The sequence below is a fragment of the Pomacea canaliculata genome, linkage group LG5 (genome assembly GCF_003073045.1).
Source record: "Pomacea canaliculata isolate SZHN2017 linkage group LG5, ASM307304v1, whole genome shotgun sequence".
Lineage (NCBI taxonomy): Eukaryota > Metazoa > Mollusca > Gastropoda > Architaenioglossa > Ampullariidae > Pomacea > Pomacea canaliculata.
The window spans coordinates 29034762-29052461 of NC_037594.1; the positions used below are offsets into that span (position 1 = coordinate 29034762).

Consider the following 17700-nt stretch of genomic DNA (forward strand, 5'->3'; position numbering starts at 1 on the left):
AGACAAGACACAAAGTGTCACAAAATGGTTGTCTTTGTTATGTGCCGCCATGTTATCTATCATTCTTAGTCCATGGAAGTGTCTTGTTGCTCACGGTACTCTGATCGTCTTAGGAAGGGGTCCACCGCCCTTGTTGATGTTACCCTATATAACACACGACCTACTTACAATCCTTGATTGCAGGGTAACGCGATTGTAGGTCCCGCTACAGCTTCAGAGTGCAAGTGTATTTAGCTAGCTTCCATTTGCTGTCTGTTTGTTTTATTGATTCAAATGCACCATTCAAAAGACTTTGTTTATTATAAGATGACAGAGAAAAGTAAGGTAAATCACCGATATAGGAGCTACATGCACAATCATGTCTAGACCCTTACATCATGACCTTTCACGAACACTGAGCTGATCTCTGGTGGCTACTATCTCGACCTTAACCCCAACTCAGGTAAGTATACACGTAGGTAGTATCGCTTGCCGGCCGGTTCACCTCCAGTCTGCTACCTTCGTGTTACTTGCTACCCTCATGTTTTTTTTTTGCTGAACAGCTCTGTGCTATTATATTTTCCTTTTTTTGTTTTCGGGGTGGGGTTATATAAAAACGTTCTGTGTTCGCTCGGTTAAACTCAATAAATAAACTCCGAAGTTATCGGAGGGAGAGACCTCAGATAGCATTCTAAAATAGCTTGGTTGTGGGTTAGTTCACGAATATAGGATTTTATTCACTATATTCCTGACTTACCCACCTCGGGTAGAGTAAACGGGTGGATAAAAGCGCTTCATGAATACGAGCCCTGGACGTCACGTGTAGTCCCCTGTTTGTCTTCCTCTCTAGCTTTGACAAGGTCTGCCGCACAGAGCCTACCCGCAAACCAGATCATTACCCGACGTGGCTTTATCGATAATTTAGAACCAGTACTACGGGTGGACGGGTGGGTGTGGAGGGCAAGTCCACAGCTTTGCCGGTCGCCAGACAAGCACCGGGTAGACAGATCCATAGTCAGCTCTACCTACTAAGCTCTGGCTAGGTTCTTACAAAACCTCACTCGAGCGTCGGGGTCAGGCCTCAGTTCAATAAATTCACACTCTCCGTGTAAACACCCCGTCCACCCGTAAGTAGTTCGATCATATAATCGTTTTTCAAGTCAGACTCGTGGACGCAAGCGAGCGACATGCTGTGTGGTGGTGGAGAGCAGACCTGAATGATTGGAGTACGATCACGAAAACACGGTCACTGTCGGGTGGAAGGAAGCTTCTCGTTCTCACCCCGGGATAGCTGTCTGTGAAAACATGGCTTGAGCTGGCGTCTGTCACAACTTTCATTGTGTTTAACCATGGCAGCATGGCCAGCCGTGTGTCTATTCCTCTCTGGAAGTTTTTCGAGACAGTCTCCTTGGTTTTCTTCTTCAGACTGATTACGGTGAGTACTTTTTACTTGTTGTCATTGTGCACAAACTTACTAATACCTACCAACTTTTGAGAATCAAACACTCAACATAGCTTCAAAACAATGTCTAATAAGGGAGAGATTTTTTATTGCACTAATCGGGTACATGCTGCCATGTAAATGTTGGTCGTTAGAATACACTGAAAACTGATATACTGTACAAAAAATGTCTGAATTTGGGATTTTTGATGAGTCACACTGACTACCTTTAAGGTAAATGCCGATTTGTATTGCTGATATACGCGTTCTGTAGCTTGCAGGTGAAATGAAAGAAATAATATCTTTACTTTTTTTATCTTTACTTTTTTCCCAAACTTCCAGAGGGTGGTTCTCCTTGATCACTAATCTTCACCTAAACGATAACATTCTGTTTTTTTTTTTCGTTCTTGATCTTCCCTTTGGTTCGTTCATTGCCTCGTGAAGGACGGTCAAAGGCATTCAGTCATCTGTCTTCCACATGACACGCGAACGACGGCTTATTTCTTTTCTTTTTTTTTTTTTTCTTTTTTTTTTTGGCCCTCGTCAGCGGGCAAGGGGAAACACTGACGTCAAACTTATTCAATAGGTGTCAATGGTTTCTTCTCTCCCTTCTATTCGTGGCCTTAAAAGCCCGGCGTGAACATGCGATGTATCGCCGAGAATTATTGTCGACGTGTTGATCGATATCCTCGTCTGAAGAAAGCCTTCAGATGTCCGTGGCTTGTAAAACCTGTTTCACGCCTGCTCTGGGATAAAGACACGGACTCCCTCAGAAGAAAGGAAAGGTTCTGCTGAAGAAATTTAAATCAGGAATTATTTTTTTGTCACGAATAATCCTCACGTTTGTCGTTTTTCTGTGGTCATTGGGTTCATCAGTCAATTGAAGTCTGCCATGGACAAGACTCCTTCACATTTTCCACTCATTTTGAAATACATACTTTACAATCATAACCAATTATAAATCCTAGCTTAAGTACGATGGTTTGCTCTATGGACAATAACTAATTCCAGTTTTATATTTATCTGCTTTTATTTCAGGACCATTTAACAGCGCCAATCTTACAAACATTAGAAAAACAAATCAGTGTTGACATTCACTCGTAAACTATTTATATTATATCGATTCCAACATTATGGGTATTCTGTTTGACAAAACCCCTTTCTTGTAATGAAATACAATATTATATTTTTCTAAGTTGTTGTCGAGGTCAAGGCACTTACGATGGCGTTGACTGCATCTGTTCTTTCTCTTTTACAAGTTCAGTTATAAATAAAGCTATAAAAATTGTCAAAGGGTATAATAATATAATCACAGTAAAAATAGCAGTTTAAATACGCCAAATTTGAGTTAATTACTCAAATAAACCACTCGAGACTTGCGTTCAGATTTCTAGCACCTCTCCATGCATGCAAATAATAAATTAGGCAATTTTCGATAGTAGAGAAAACCTCCGCTCCGCCAGTTACCGATTTCATAAATTTCCCCCCGCGTGTGTGTGTGTGTGTGAAGGATAAAGTCACATATAGTTTCAAATATGTCGATAAACCAACGGCTATCAAAACTTTGAAACTACATTTTGAGTATCACTGGAGATAATTAGATGGTGGTAACGATGAGTAACTCGATAACTTAATTTCTCACAGGTGGTTGACTCCGCTTGTTCCTCCGATGATGGGGACGATGACAGAAAGACTAACCGGCAACAAAGTATGACCTGCTGGTACGAGTTGTGGTACTTTTGGTATGTATACATGTATATATATGCAGATGACTTTAGAAATAGTTCGTACTTTGTACAGACGCTAGAAACCCTTTAAAGGGAAAGCTGAGTCATCGGTCATTTAACCTACCCGGTCTGAACCTGGTTCAGTCGGAAAGTTCGTTCTCAATTATAAAGACAGATTGGTTTGTGGGTGATCGATAATCAAGGTTCAATTTCTTAATTTGCCTCAACATAGCTAACCCATCGAGGATGGTTGGTTGCTTCAACACGCTTGACTGATGTTACAAACGACTTTGTCGTCTATAGACACAGCCTTGCACTACAGTGTGTTTGCTAGCGTGCATTTACAAAGTAGTCGACACGTAGTGTTTCTGCTACTTCAGGTTGACATTTTAACATGATTAATTATTTTGTGACATAAAACTCAAGTATCGGTTCACTTTTTTTTTGAGCTCTCGCGAAGTACCTACCACTTTACCCGACAAGTGTTGCTAATACTTTCTTCGTCTCTTTACACGAGAACTCAGCTACTCAGAGGCAAGAATCGAGTAATTGGCAAAAGTTTCCCTTAGCAAGCACTTTGTTGGAATTTTTTAAAGACTATGGCTTGGAATAAAAAATCCACAAAACCACCCAAGATCTGTGAACAATCTTTCATATCCATGCACAATCACCTTCTTCCCTTGTCCTTTCTTCACGGGTAGTGTCACAAAGACATTTTGAACAAGACCTATATTACAAGTCTTTCAGGCCGAAATTTTACTAATCTTTCCAATGTAAACGTTTTATTTGCTTTAAAGAAAGTTTGGGGAGGTATTATAAGTCTCTTTCAATTTGTATATGTAACTCGCGCGTACACACTTACAAAACCTAAAGAGCTTCAGACATGGACTGATAATAAAAGCGCAGAGACATGTAGGACACATGAATATTCGTGGTGATTACTGCTGAATCCTGATACAGCATGCACCCAGATTTACGACACGTGACAGGTCATTAAGTGCATTCCCCATTCCCCTACACTGCTCCTGCGAAATCTTGACAGTTTAATATTTATTGTTATCTACAAGCACTCTAAGCACTACCTGTGAGTGCTGCCGAGTGTTGAATGGCTGAAACATGTCGTGATGTCGTGTGATAGCTGTATGTTTATCGCCGAGAGTGCCAGAGTAAATAAACTTCCTCATGCAAAATATTAGACTTATTTCACTATTTTCTGTCACTTTTATTAACGAGTTGGGATTGTATGTGTGCGCCTAAAATGAATGCAGTTTGTTGCCACATTAAAAAAAGAAAACATGATAAATTATAAAAAAAAAAGCGAAACTAGAATCAAATTATTTACCAGAATTATACTACCAGACAATGTGTGTACCTCACAATTTTGGACAGTTATTCGGTATATATATATATGCGTGTGTAGACAAAGGATAACCGGTATTTGACCTAGAGTCTTTATTAACAAGTATAATGAGAGTAATTTTACAAGATATAAAACTGCTAAAAATATTGAATTTTCGAGTTTAAATGTTCAGGGGTGACTTTTTCTCTTTTTTTTTTTTTTTGTTATTAAGTCCTGAGCGATAAGAGGTGAACTGCGAACTGCGGACTCCTAAATCACCGTGAAAGTTGTGTAATGTGAAGTGAAGTGTAGTTGATATGATCGCAGTAAACACTGCGTCAGTCATCTGCTAAGAGCCTCCATTGACAGCCAAGTTTGGTGGCCTGCAATGGTGGCAAGGAATCGTTGAAGAGAAGGGGTCCGTCCTCCACTGCAATACAATCAGCACTGCAGCACACTCAGCAAACATTTCTTCGAAAAGTAAACACTGTGGGAATGGAGAGGCCGCTACAAACAGACATCTAAACTGTTTACAGCATAAATAGGATATTTCGCTTTTGCTAAACTGCTGCTTCAGGTGTATTTCGCAATTTAGCGACCTCAGTCCTTTTTTCCCCCCATGAAAGAAAAGCGGTGGTTGAATAACTACATTATACTATCAGTGTTCATATTATACTAACTAATTATTAAGACTTCATATTGGTAGCTACATCACACTGGCATAAACTCGAACCCTTCATTCATTCGTCCCATGACTACGCAGCCAAAATGAACGACAACTATACAAGGGTCCTTCAGACAAATGGTGACACGATACACTCGGTCACATGTATCGTTCAATATTACTATTTGCCATTAATTGCAGACAGAGAAAATGACCGTTTAACATCAATCGTTTGCTATTAGATTCAGATAAACATTGTATTCATTGACTTCGGACACCCGCATATGCTGTGCCCTCGGCAATTCCTGTTCTTTTGTGCATCTGTACAGCTCTCTCTCTCTCTACCCCAATCCCAACTGTCGTTTTCGATGTTGTTGACATAAAACATTCATGGTTTACAACATGTTCATGTTCTAACTTTCACAATGTACTCGCTGTTTACAAATACTGTATTCTGCGCCTGACACCTGACACTTTGGTGAAAAAACTGTTCATATTTCCTTTTTTAAACTGTTTTTTTTTTTAACAAAGCTGTTTGATATGTCTACAGGCTAATCGTTCTGTTTGCTGCCATTTCACTCTTCATTGTTATTTTGTTCTACTGCAAGCACCACGTGAAGCGAGCCACAGGTGACAGCGGTGAGTATTAATATCAAAAATGAAGCATGCTCTTTGCAAGCTCTGAACCTTGCTTTCTTATTCCCCATCGTGAAAGCCAGCACTGTCCTCAGATCCTTTCTCGTTTTTAAACAACTGCCACATCAACGCTCAAACTTGACGAGATTATCCAGTCTCTAGTCAACATCGGGTCTCCCATCTTTACATCTTATTTCACGCCTAAGGATTAAGTCTAACACTTCAGAGGTTTGTTCCAGTGTCCAACATTTACCTCTGACGATCAAGGCTGGTGATCGACCAAGTATAAACAGAAAATGAATATAGATGTTCTAATAGTTCGGAAGAAGAAAGAAATTCGGTTGCCACGAAAACACAAAACAACACTCATGAACACCACGTGCACAGCCTCCAAAAGAAGTCATTGCAAAAGGACTTCAGTGATTGGTGTCCCCTGTCGTGAACAGTGTGCAGCACAATTAATTTATCCTCCATCATTTTCAGATCGTCAGAGAACTCTCGTATTGACGATGCCGGCTGGGCCGCCTCGCTACGAGGAGCCTGGACACCATCCCCCACCCTACCACATTGCCACCTCCATGGGGAATCCCCAGTCCCCTCTACAACAGGCTCATCTACCCGGTTACGTCGACGAGTTGCTGTATTACGGTACGAAAACCTTATAATGGTATATAAATATATTTCTTCAATGGGTGGAAGGGCTTGAAGGTAACGAGACAAGCTGGGTTGTCTGCAAAGTGGCTGGATATTTCATCATCTCCCTAATCTGTACTCACATCATTGACTAAGCAGTTTGACCAAGCAGTTATCGGCTTATTTCTTCCTTTTTTCTCGCAGATGGCGTGGACTCCTTTTCGTCTACCGTCTCCATAGGTGCTTTGTCTCAACCTCCACCATATTCTCCCCCTCCCACCGCCAGTCTGCGGCCACTAAACAGTTGACATCTGCTCCTAACTGCAGCTGCCTACTGGAATTGTTGACCACAACGACAAAAGGAAGTGAATGAAAGGGTTACAACCCTCCCCCGATATCTTCTGTGACTTAAATGACAATAAAAAATATTAAAGGCGGCTAAAAATTTGGTAAAGGTACTGTTTGGGAACACATCTGGATAACTTTTCATTACCGATAAGAAGAGGAGGTACTCTTACTGCAGAACAGTTTTTTTTTAAATGCCTGACAGTATTTTGTTTTACACAAAGTCTTCAAGTACTTGGTGTTCTGCATTTTGCTATATGAATGACTACTAACACTAATAAGAACTAAATATCCCCATGTGAATATGATTACATAATCAAAATTCTGTGTGTGTGGGCATCTGTGTATATTTTCACATTCATGTGTATATGCACAGAAATTCAGCAGTCAACTAGAAAGACAACTTGATGTGAATGTAAAACATCCACTGCTCCAGTGAGTTTTCATGCTTCTAAGCAGGAATGGTCAAAACGACAGCAAACATTTGAGGAATGCCAAATAAAGATCTCATCAGCCATGGGTTTTAACCACCTTTTTGACAAGTAATAGTTTTTGCTTTCTGATGATGTGTTTATATGCCTTACAAATAAGGCATGGATATATATCTATGCAGCAAGAAACTTTAAAAAGTTGTTTTCAATACTGCGTAAAACTTCTTTCTCTGCTGACACACTTGTTAAATGGGTACCTGACCACTTGAGGGTTGGGTAAGGAAAGTGAGAGTGAGGAGATAAGCATCCATCACAAAAGAGCGAGACTGAACATGAACCTCTAGCACATTTCCCAGTGACTGAAAGGGAAGACAGAAACCATATTTTTAAGTAAAAGGTTGTATAATGCTTAAAGTATATTATTTAAACTAATTTGAGGTGGATTATTTTGTTTGGATGACATTTTTTATATAAAAACGATTCCTTGCTTTTGAGGAATGCAACTCAGAATAAAGGTGATTCTTTGTTGCCAGTTGGGATGCTTTGGCAATGATACATCAAATTATTTACACTGAGGCACAGTATTTTGTAAATATTGCGTCCTGTTGTGTCTAACTGGTGGTTAGGCCAACTTTTATTCTGTGATAATGTGTGCTTCCATTACAGAAGCTTCTAATTTTAAAAAGTATCATTAACTACTCATGATTAACAGATTGTTGCTTGATGATATGACACATTTTAATAAAGATATCAAGCAAGCATTTTTGCCTTTCTGCACATTTTTAAATTCTTTCCTTTGTGATTTCAAGTGGTTCATTGTATCACTTGGTTTCATGAAATCTTCAGTGAGACTAAAATGCCATTGTATTCTTAAATGCTTTTGCATCCTTGCTGAATTCACATGAATTTTTTTGCAGATGAAAAAAGTAGTGGTTATCACAGCTTTTGCACATTCTTAATTGCTGAACATCCTATGCAATGACCAACCTTTTCATTATGCTTCACGTGTATCACTCCCCTGGAATGCATCAAATATCTACATATTCATAATTCATGCCCTCTTCTGGAAACTCCACATCTAATTGATGTAAAAAGCCAGAAATAAGCTACCGTTATCAAGAACACCATGTAATGGTGGGTGAAGATAAGCGCACAACTCACAATAAAAGATATTTCATTACACTAAATTAAACATGACAAATCAGCACCACTTTCATTTTCAGCCTCTGTGATACTTTGTTTTCTATTTGTTTGCAGAACTGCAGGCAATTATATGCAAGATGTATGCCTCAGTAACATATCATGTTCATAGAACAGTTAGTTTGAAAATGGTTTGTCCAAGCTATGACTGGGATTTTTTTTCTTTATATTACTCTTATTAAACTCTGAAAGCTAGTCAACCTTGTATTTGCCTGTGTGACAGTAACCAGGAGAATATGAAGTGTATATATATATATAAATTGTTGTAAAGAGTAATTTTAATTTTTGCCAGCAACCATGAAGTATTACTGTAAATATTGCCAAATTCTGCATGCTTTTTTCTCAAATCTGTTGATTATCAACAAACTGCAGTACTGTACTGCTTAAAATGTGATTATAAAATATTCTTCAATTATTTTACCAACCAGCTTCAGTGATTTTATGAAACCTTCAAGCAAACGAAGTCTATTTTTTGGGCACTGTACATAATTTGCTTGCACAATGGGCACAAAGAACAAACTGATGTATTGCAATGACTGATAATAACATAAAAGATAAAATTCTTTGTGTCCAGAAAAACATCAAAAAACAAGTGTAAGGTAGAGGTCACATGGCCAACTAGTTAAAGCAGTGGGTTATCTTTTATAGACACTTTTTCAATCTCCATCTTTAGATAAAAATTTATTTGCCAAGTGACACTGCATGAGGAACACCTTAATGATGGTCACTTTCTCAACAATGGCTAGCCATACCCTTGTAGTCACCACTACTGTATACAGACCCAAGTATAAAGAAATTCCTCTCCCTGCATGCATGCACACACACACATACAAACACCATCCATACATTTCAGTTCCACCACTAATTGTATGCACAGACATAATGAAACACACATGCAAAGATGTACACTCACCCACTTTGACTACACACAACTGAATACAGTCATGTAAAACATTCAACATTTACTTTGTGCCATAGTGGAGTTTAGAGAGGCTACTTTTTTACCATAAAAACTGTTTCTAAGATGGGATATTCTGGCTGAATATGCATGAACCTGAACACGGAGGGCAAACAATGAAAGAAACCACTAGCTGGTTGTGACTTGTTAATCAGTCTTACATGCCTTGCACGAACTGGACATAAATTATGCTTGCAGACAGCAGGTGCAGAAAAAAGTTCTTTTGGCTACAAGCATCATCCGGCCAATCCATTCCCCCCTCCTCCAAAACCAACCAGCAGTACAAGGTAATCTGAACTTGTCTTCAATGTCACATACAGTTTTTGATAGTTGTTACTGCATGAGCCCTCACGTAGATGTACACTCCTACTAGTACATAATGCCTTTCAGTGGACAGTTACAGCTTTGATGTCACATGAGCAGTGTGTGAACAGAACAACATAGTCCCTAGAGCATCCATTATTTATGAAGAAACAGTATCAGCATGATACAGAAAGAAGCCAGGTGGTCCAAAAGCTAAGTCAGTTGACAATGTTTCAGAGATCGATCAGGTACCCATCAATGATGGGTGGACAGGACATATCTAGGGACTATATATACCATTGCGCACACACAATTTCCCTTCATTTCAATAAGCTTTATTTAGATAACAATATTTTCATTCTTCATGCAAAATGAAATATATATATATATGACCCATGCCACATAAAACTGAGACAATGAAAATTTTAAAATGCTGCACAAGTTTTATTTAAAAGTGCAATCAGTTCATTCAAACTGCAAGTATCCAACCTGAAATAAAGACCAAATAAGGAAGATCAAGTCATCTTGTGCTAAGATTTAGCTGTCACAAATCAAAGTAAAAAGTTTTCATTTAAGAGTAATAATGAGAAGGATTTCCTTTCTTTATTATTCAACAAAATGCTGTTATGGCTTTAAACTGTACACATACTTTGGAGAAAATGTTTCTTAATTTTTCATTAATGTTGATGTCAGTGTTACTTATATTTCTCGAAAGTCAAACTCAAAGTTTAAGTAAATAACCTGCAATGTAGTATTTAAAATCAATGACTATATCCAGATCTTTGATTTAAAAAAAAAAAAAAATGAAGCATGTGTTCAAATAAAGATGAAAATTGAAATTTAAAATATAAGTAGAATGCAAAATAAATAAAAATGGACCAGAGTATATCTATAAAGAAAGACTAAAATCAAAGACAATAAATCTAGGTCAACTTGTGAAAGAGTTATTGTTTGCTGATTTTTTGATTGTCTATAATTTTTTAATAATCTAAAATGCTGGCCTATTTCAGTTTCCACATATTAGATCCTAATTAAAAAACTTACATGAAATCCATTAAGGCTTCGTTGTGATAGTGGAAGACTTTTTGTGGAGTTGATCAATGTTGACAAAAGTTCCTCACACAGTGGATGAGGCAAATCCAGTCCATGTACAGAATTGTCTCTCACCCATGCCCTGAATATCTTGTTTGGTTCCTCATTGCTGTTCAAATGAAAAATAAATGCAGAACAAATTTTGAAGAATTATTTATAAGGTACCCTATAAATAAGTCAGAGAGTAAGAGAGACAAATGCATGGGTGAGAGTGTGAAAAGGTGAGAAAAAAATAAGGGAAAACAAAAAGCCAGCAGTAGTACCACATTCTAAGAAGACATGTTTTGCTACTTTGCTACACTTAAAGCATAAATGCTAATTGCTGAAGTGCATAAATCCGAATCAAATGAAGTGGTATGACAATAAATTCCCATTTGGGAGAGTTTGTGGTAGCATTCAATCTTAGGACACCGGGTATCACCACTGGTTTTTAGACTTGGGTTTATTTTTATTAAGGCTGTCATTAATACTTTTTATGCAGAAGGGATTTCTCTAAGATTTTTGATAAATTAATAATAATAGTAGTAGGATTGTTGTATCGCACATTTCCCCACACAGAGGTGAGCTCAATGTGCTTCTCCAAAGACCAGGGACAGTGAAGAAATAATTATGCAGTGTCAGATAAGTGTCAAAGCAAGAGCCCATCACCACTTCCTTAGCCAACCAAATGGTTCCACTTACAGCTTTGGATCAGTAATTTTCAGGAAGCATCCTTTATAAAGTATCTTCATAACTTTCAGAGGATGAACTTCTGCACTGCTCGTCTTCAGACCTGCCACTCGGCTGCATGAAAATACTTCCAGATTTTGATCCAGTAGCCACACCTTTTTAACAGTCAGAAGTTTGACACCGAAACTAATAGAAAATTCGGGCATTTATATTTTGTGAATGCTGATGAGGTATTAAACAAATTCCTATGAAAACAGACTCCGATTTTCATAGTAAATACCAAAGGTACATAATCTAAGACTATTTGCTGGAGAAACATTTTTTTCTACTTTTTTTTGGCTGTAAGTGACCCTTGATATAATTGTTTACACACAAACTACATGTGTATATTGACAACATATAATTAAGTATTCATCAACTCACAGATTTTTTAACAAGTAACAGAATACTTCCTTAAATATCTCAATCTTCCAATCCTTCAAAGGCATTTCTTTGCACAATACTGAACATAAGGTGATTGGTGCAGATGGTGGAGAATGGTAATTAGAGAAAGAAATGAGCTGTGAGAGAGCGAGAAAAGAGAGTACTAGGGCAATTTTTACCAGAATGTTACACTAATAGCAAATCTCACCATAAGCAGAATGGGAAGTTGATCTCTCTGTTCTTCGTGAGACGACTGAATTAGAAAACGGAAACTAGTAAACTGATGGCTCTGATGTCGCAAAAATTTGCATAGAAAATCTTCAACTTTTCTGTGGCAGCCACTGCAATGCAGACAGATGATTGTTATTTTCAATCAAATGTTTAGGAACTTACCTTAACCCTCTGAGATTTAATTACATTTGACATTATATAGCATTTATAAATGAATCCTTAATCTCAATGAGTTGATAAAACAACATCAGTAATGGAAAATGGCAACTAACCTTTACCCAAGGTATAAGATCTGCTACCTAAACTAAGGGGATAAATTTCACAATTTTTGTCAAAATGTCAAATAATTAGTGGTTATGAGGAGCTCTTGCCCTTTAAGCTACAGAAGAGGCACACACACACACACTTCAGTTTCATGCTGATGCAGTTAATACTGGCTGTCCAAAGCCAATTAAATAACAAAATCTAGGAAACAATGGAGTCTACGTCAAGGTCTGTCACAAACAAAAGTGAAAAGTGTGCCTGCGTAAAAACTGGCTTCGATTAATTTTTTTTACTCACCTAAAAGTACATTGTAAACTGATAAGAAATAAAAGAATGCATGTCACTGCACAAAGTTCAATTAGGCTAAATTAGGCTAACCTGAGACTTTCTTTTACTGCTACATTCTTTGACTGCTTCTTCACATCAAAACCACCATTTATTTTTCTTGAAAATGTGACTGCATGAAGATAAATTTTGTGAACACTTCCTTCCATGAAATTATTATCAATAATAATATGATGATCATGGGATGAACTATCATCTGTGCCGTCGACTTTGTGCTCTTCTGTAAATAAAAAACATGAATAGCGTTTTAAGAAAAACTTTCAGAATATCACATATTTCCTATCACATAGACTGTATCTTTGTTTATATTCGAACTGTATTTGGTCCCAAGAAGAAAAATTCGATAAAGAATGGACTGCAAACATTTCCATTATACAACATTTGTAGACTTAGTTTACCTGCTATACCTTTTTTAAAAGATTACAGAGTAAGAAAAAGCAATGCTGATAAAAAAAAAACAGTCCAGGCTATGTTGTGATCCAATTTTACTTGGGTCACATTTGTTCTAGCTCTAAGACACTTTTAAAATTGGAATTACAATTAAACAAGGAAGTACAAATATACCTGATTCTGACAGCAATGAAATATTAAACTTTAGTGTTTTGCTAATGCACTGGGAGATATATAAATGAACACGTTCGGCGTATTTCCCTTATCATACTGTTATAGTGATAATGTGGAATCCTACTTTCATTACTCTTCACTTAACATTCTAAACATCAACATAAAGAGCAAACATTTAATGTTACTCACTGCTCAGAACAAACCCCAAAAAGTTGCCACATCCTCGACACAAGAGCCTATGAGCTGGTGAACATGAGACAGTATCTTGACAAAGTTGGCTACCATCAACTAAAAGATAAAGATTGCCAACAAGACAGTCTCCAGGCCTAGGGACCAGCATCTTCGGAAGATGATTCAATTGCTTGTCCAAACACTCTGTTTGTGCACTACTGGTGTTGTGGGGGTGCTTATGGCAAAACCAATTGTCAGCAAAATCAGACCAGTTCTCAGAAGGCAGTGGGAGAACTCTTTTGAAGACACTGCATGAGTGAAAAAGGGTGACACTAAATACTTTTTTGATAATTCACAGCTAGTAAGTTAACAAGAACGGTTCAACTTCTATCACTGCACTAATGTTTTAGCACCAAATTTGTTAATGAAATTATTTCAAGGTGTTGGCATACATCACGACTGTAGTACTGAATGTGATATAAAAATCCATGTCAAATGTACCATTTTTAGTCTAATACTAACAACATTTTAAAACACCGCATAAATTTCCAGCATAGCAAGCATTTTATAATTCTAAAAAAATGAAGTTAAATCACAGATCTACAGAATTTGCATTACAGGATATGAAGATTTCTTTCTTTTTTTAGTGTGATGCGAAAGGAAGTCATACCTGTTCTGACTAAATACAGGCTGTCCACAACCTGAGCAGCAGCAAGAGGATGGACACTGCTCAATGACTGTGATGATATCACCTTCAGAGCTTTTTTCCAGTTCCATCAAGTGACTGAAAATTCCACTCATATCATTTTCAGCATGGAATTCACTTTTGGCTTGTAACGTAAAATGCAGTTCCGATGATGGATCCCATCGCATTCCTCGACAACTGGCTGGATACATTTCTATTTGCTTGAGTATGAAGTTAAGTTTTGATTTGCCAATGCGGTAAGTAATAGAATTGGCTTCTACATCAATAAAAAAAGGAACAGCTGCCTCACTTTCTTGACTATTTTTGTCTGCACTGAAAACAAAATAAAAATTTTTTTTAAAAACAAAACAAAACAAACTAAACTATCATACAGTTGACGTTTATCGCTGGTAGTTTTAGAGATAGAAGACAATGTACAAGAGATGAAATATTTATGACTGGCTGTCTCCCCCCCCCTCACACACACACTCCACCTTATGCTTCGTTTATAGCCTATACAGATATGAAGCAAGAACATGAAAGTCATGATTAGCTGAGTCTATGTAAGTGTAAAGATATCTATTTCCATGTTCTGAAAATTGTTACTTTCTCAAGCGTGTATTTCGTCTTCAATAATGACTTTCTCACTGGAAGCAATGAAGAATCGTACAGAACAATCTTAAAATTTTAAACATAATATGCTTATTATATATAACATATATTATATGAGTTACCTTGGAAAAGCAAGTACAACATTCAATATCGAAAGTAATGGTTTGTACTCAGCATAGAGGTAGACTTCGATGTTCTTATTACGAGCCATGTTTTCTCTTGTTCAGGGGAGTTCACTCTCGTTATTATCAAGTTTTTATCTCCCCTACAACGATACGCGCTGCTACGACCGCTGAGCTGACTGTACCTCGTGGGTCTGTTCTGCAACCATGTATATTTAATAAATTAACAGAGACAATGCGGTGTAAACTGGATTAAAAATATAATCACTTTGGTGTGCGAAGGAGAGAAAGTCGCACTCAGAAGTAAAGGAGGAAGTATTGAAACTGAAGTTTTACTTTTCCTGGTGTTTTCTATATTTGTTCACTTTCTTTGTTCTTCATTTGTTCTTTTTTCTGCGCAATGAGCATTCTTCGGAATGGATACCTGCGCATTACAAATCGACATCATCATCATCATCATCATCAAGTTCAAAAAGACAAACGCTGCTGTGAAACAGTTCTAAATTAAACACACAAACTAACCACGAATTAATATCCTTATGCATGCGTTTAAGGAGATAGATTTTGAGGCCGGATTTAAAAGCTTTTAATTTAGACATAGTATAGGGAAAGAACATTTTAAAAAAGTCGGACTAAAGAAGAAAAAGGAATGTCTGCTCAATTTCTCCTATCCGATGCATGGCACAGAGAGGACTAGCAAACTAAGGAGGTTCAGGTGGTAAGGTGTAAACAGCTCAGATAAGTATGCTGAAGCAAGGCAGTGAAGACAATAGTAGTACAGTGTCACATTCCTGTAATTAATACAAGCTTGAAGTGGCAGCTAGTGAAACTAGTGGACAAGTGGTGTAGTATGGTCTGTATTTTTGCCTGCAGAAGACAATATTAATGGCATAATTCTGAGCCCTTCAATGTTTTTGCAGCAGATAATATTCCAAAACCAGTTTTGTTTTTAAAATGGTAACAAGAAGTCCATAAAAAGTAAGTGCTTGGTCAGTTTTATCCTCCCTCATTTAGGCAAGCTGGTTACCTATAGGTGATTATATTGATGTTTACTTAAGTATAAGTCTGAAGCCAAGGAATGACATCAGTAACAGAAAATAGTCTCTTAGTTGTTTAATGACATATAAAAATGTTATCACATGCTAATAACAGCATTTTTTTGGAGGAGAAAGCACAAGCTTTGCTGGAGCAAGTTCAGGAGCTAGTGCCTTTGCCACCTCTCAACCTAGAGATCACTCCAATCATAGTGCTTATCCTGTCATGGTGCTAGAGAATGAAGACATATTAGTGACCAAGAACACTAATCCAGAAATGTTAGGAAACTGTTAGCCAGCAATCTGACTGGATTATCCCTCTTGTACTTTAATTCAATCTTTCTGTATAACATTTGATGGATCTCATAAGGTGGAAGTCATAACATTTCTATGGCTGTGATAGTGATAAAACTGGTAATATTTAGTAGTAGGATTTTATAATTTTTTTTTAAACTGGTAGGTGGTATGGTGGGTGTGGAGACTGCTGTTGAGCAAATTACTAAATACAAATAACATAGCCTGAATGAATTTGTTATCATTGTTCAGGTTTATTCAAGTGCTTGAGATTATTGAAAGGATTTTTTTCGGTCTAATTTCATCATTGTAATGCAGCCTTTGTTTGTTTTCAATGTGGCATGGGCGCAAACAGACTTTCTGACTAAGCTTCTGTAGCACATAGCTGTATCAATGCTCTGTAGGCAAAGTAGCAGTTTTTGCCTGTTTACATTGTTCTAATTAAGGAACTGTGTGAAAAGAAAAGTATTGGTTACTATACAGCTTTACTGATATAAAAATTTCATATTATCTTACCAATTTTGCAATTAAAATATATTGCATGTTAGTGGTGTTAGAAGACCTTGTTCAAGTTATCAAAGCTCTGTACAATTGGTCAACGAGTACAGGTGAACAGTCAAATAGGAGCGTACTTTCTCACCACAGTAGCCGCACATTAAGGATGACTGCTATCACCGGGGCTATTTAATATCTTGGAGAACATCATGCTTGAAGATCTCCACGACTATATAATACTTCCATCTCGATTGGTGGAAGACCGGTCAGCAAACTACTAACAAAGAGCTGCAAGACCTCACCTACAAACTGACACAGTTTCATTTTTTTCTGCCTACATTCGTAATTGTATCTCAGCTTTGTAAGGCAGAAAAGAGCACTGGCGGATTAACTTGTGATTATGGATACTGATAGACATGACACTATTGAATACTTAAAGAAGAACTATAGGTTACTGTTAAAATCGGAGAGCGAATGTTTTCAGCTTAAGTCTCCAGTTCATCCGTTTTTAGAATGGAAAAGTGTTCGTGAACACATATGATTACAGAATGAATAAATAAATGCTGCATATTATTTCTCAAGTCAAGAGACACGATTTGTGTAATATAGATGGTTATTAAGCTGTCATATTCCCTTAAAGGGCCCCTTAATTACTATTTTTCTATATAAAATGTTTTTTTCAACATTGATTCTATAGAATCATCACCTTTTTTACTTCTGTTAATCTTCGGTAGTTGCAAGAATGCAAGTCAAAGTTTTCTCTTGATTAACAAGTTAAAGATGTGTCCTCTAAAACTGAGCATCGAACGCTCCCTAATTTTTCTGCGTAAGAGGATTCTTTAACACTGAATCCATAGTATTTAATTGCATAATAGCATCATTTATTGCACTTGCAAAAAGTCGTGAACAACGCCACAGCTAGTGAGCTGCCAGCACGAACACCACCGTGCAGGCCATGGATTTACCACAAACATGGAGCTCTGGTTCTTTACTACACCTCTTACAAGTCAAATGTTGTGAAAAGAGGAGTCTGCTCTTAGTGT

At 37.3% G+C, this 17700-nt stretch overlaps 2 protein-coding genes across 2 annotated transcripts; one reads left to right on the forward strand and one right to left on the reverse strand.

The window, feature by feature from the left end:
- The first annotated feature begins 586 nt into the window (after positions 1-586).
- LOC112565275 lies at positions 587-8740 on the forward strand. Its single transcript, XM_025240640.1, has 5 exons — positions 587-1414; positions 3065-3162; positions 5701-5789; positions 6270-6434; positions 6624-8740. The coding sequence occupies exons 1-5, from the start codon at positions 1337-1339 to the stop codon at positions 6725-6727; spliced, it is 534 nt and encodes a 177-aa protein (XP_025096425.1). The 5' UTR covers positions 587-1336; the 3' UTR covers positions 6728-8740.
- A 1339-nt stretch (positions 8741-10079) lies between these two features.
- LOC112565197 (E3 ubiquitin-protein ligase E3D-like) lies at positions 10080-15033 on the reverse strand. The gene is made up of 8 exons (XM_025240527.1): positions 14835-15033; positions 14086-14433; positions 13434-13723; positions 12714-12900; positions 12049-12181; positions 11430-11572; positions 10701-10857; positions 10080-10145 (listed from the first exon to the last, which is right to left on the reverse strand). Exons 1-8 carry the CDS (start codon positions 14921-14923, stop codon positions 10122-10124), a joined length of 1371 nt encoding a protein of 456 aa, XP_025096312.1. The 5' UTR covers positions 14924-15033; the 3' UTR covers positions 10080-10121.
- Positions 15034-17700: the final 2667 nt, after the last annotated feature.

Coding starts and splice junctions, on each gene's coding strand:
- LOC112565275 (XM_025240640.1), top strand. CDS start 1,337: ATGGCCAGCCGTGTGTCTATTCCTCTCTGGAAGTTTTTCGAGACAGTC. Junction 1,415..3,064: donor TCTTCTTCAGACTGATTACG/GTGAGTACTTTT, acceptor AATTTCTCACAG/GTGGTTGACTCCGCTTGTTC. Junction 6,435..6,623: donor CGACGAGTTGCTGTATTACG/GTACGAAAACCT, acceptor TTTTTCTCGCAG/ATGGCGTGGACTCCTTTTCG.
- LOC112565197 (XM_025240527.1), bottom strand. CDS start 14,923: ATGGCTCGTAATAAGAACATCGAAGTCTACCTCTATGCTGAGTACAAA. Junction 12,901..13,433: donor TTTGGGGTTTGTTCTGAGCA/GTGAGTAACATT, acceptor TTTTATTTACAG/AAGAGCACAAAGTCGACGGC. Junction 10,858..11,429: donor AAAATTACTGATCCAAAGCT/GTAAGTGGAACC, acceptor TCATTTGAACAG/CAATGAGGAACCAAACAAGA.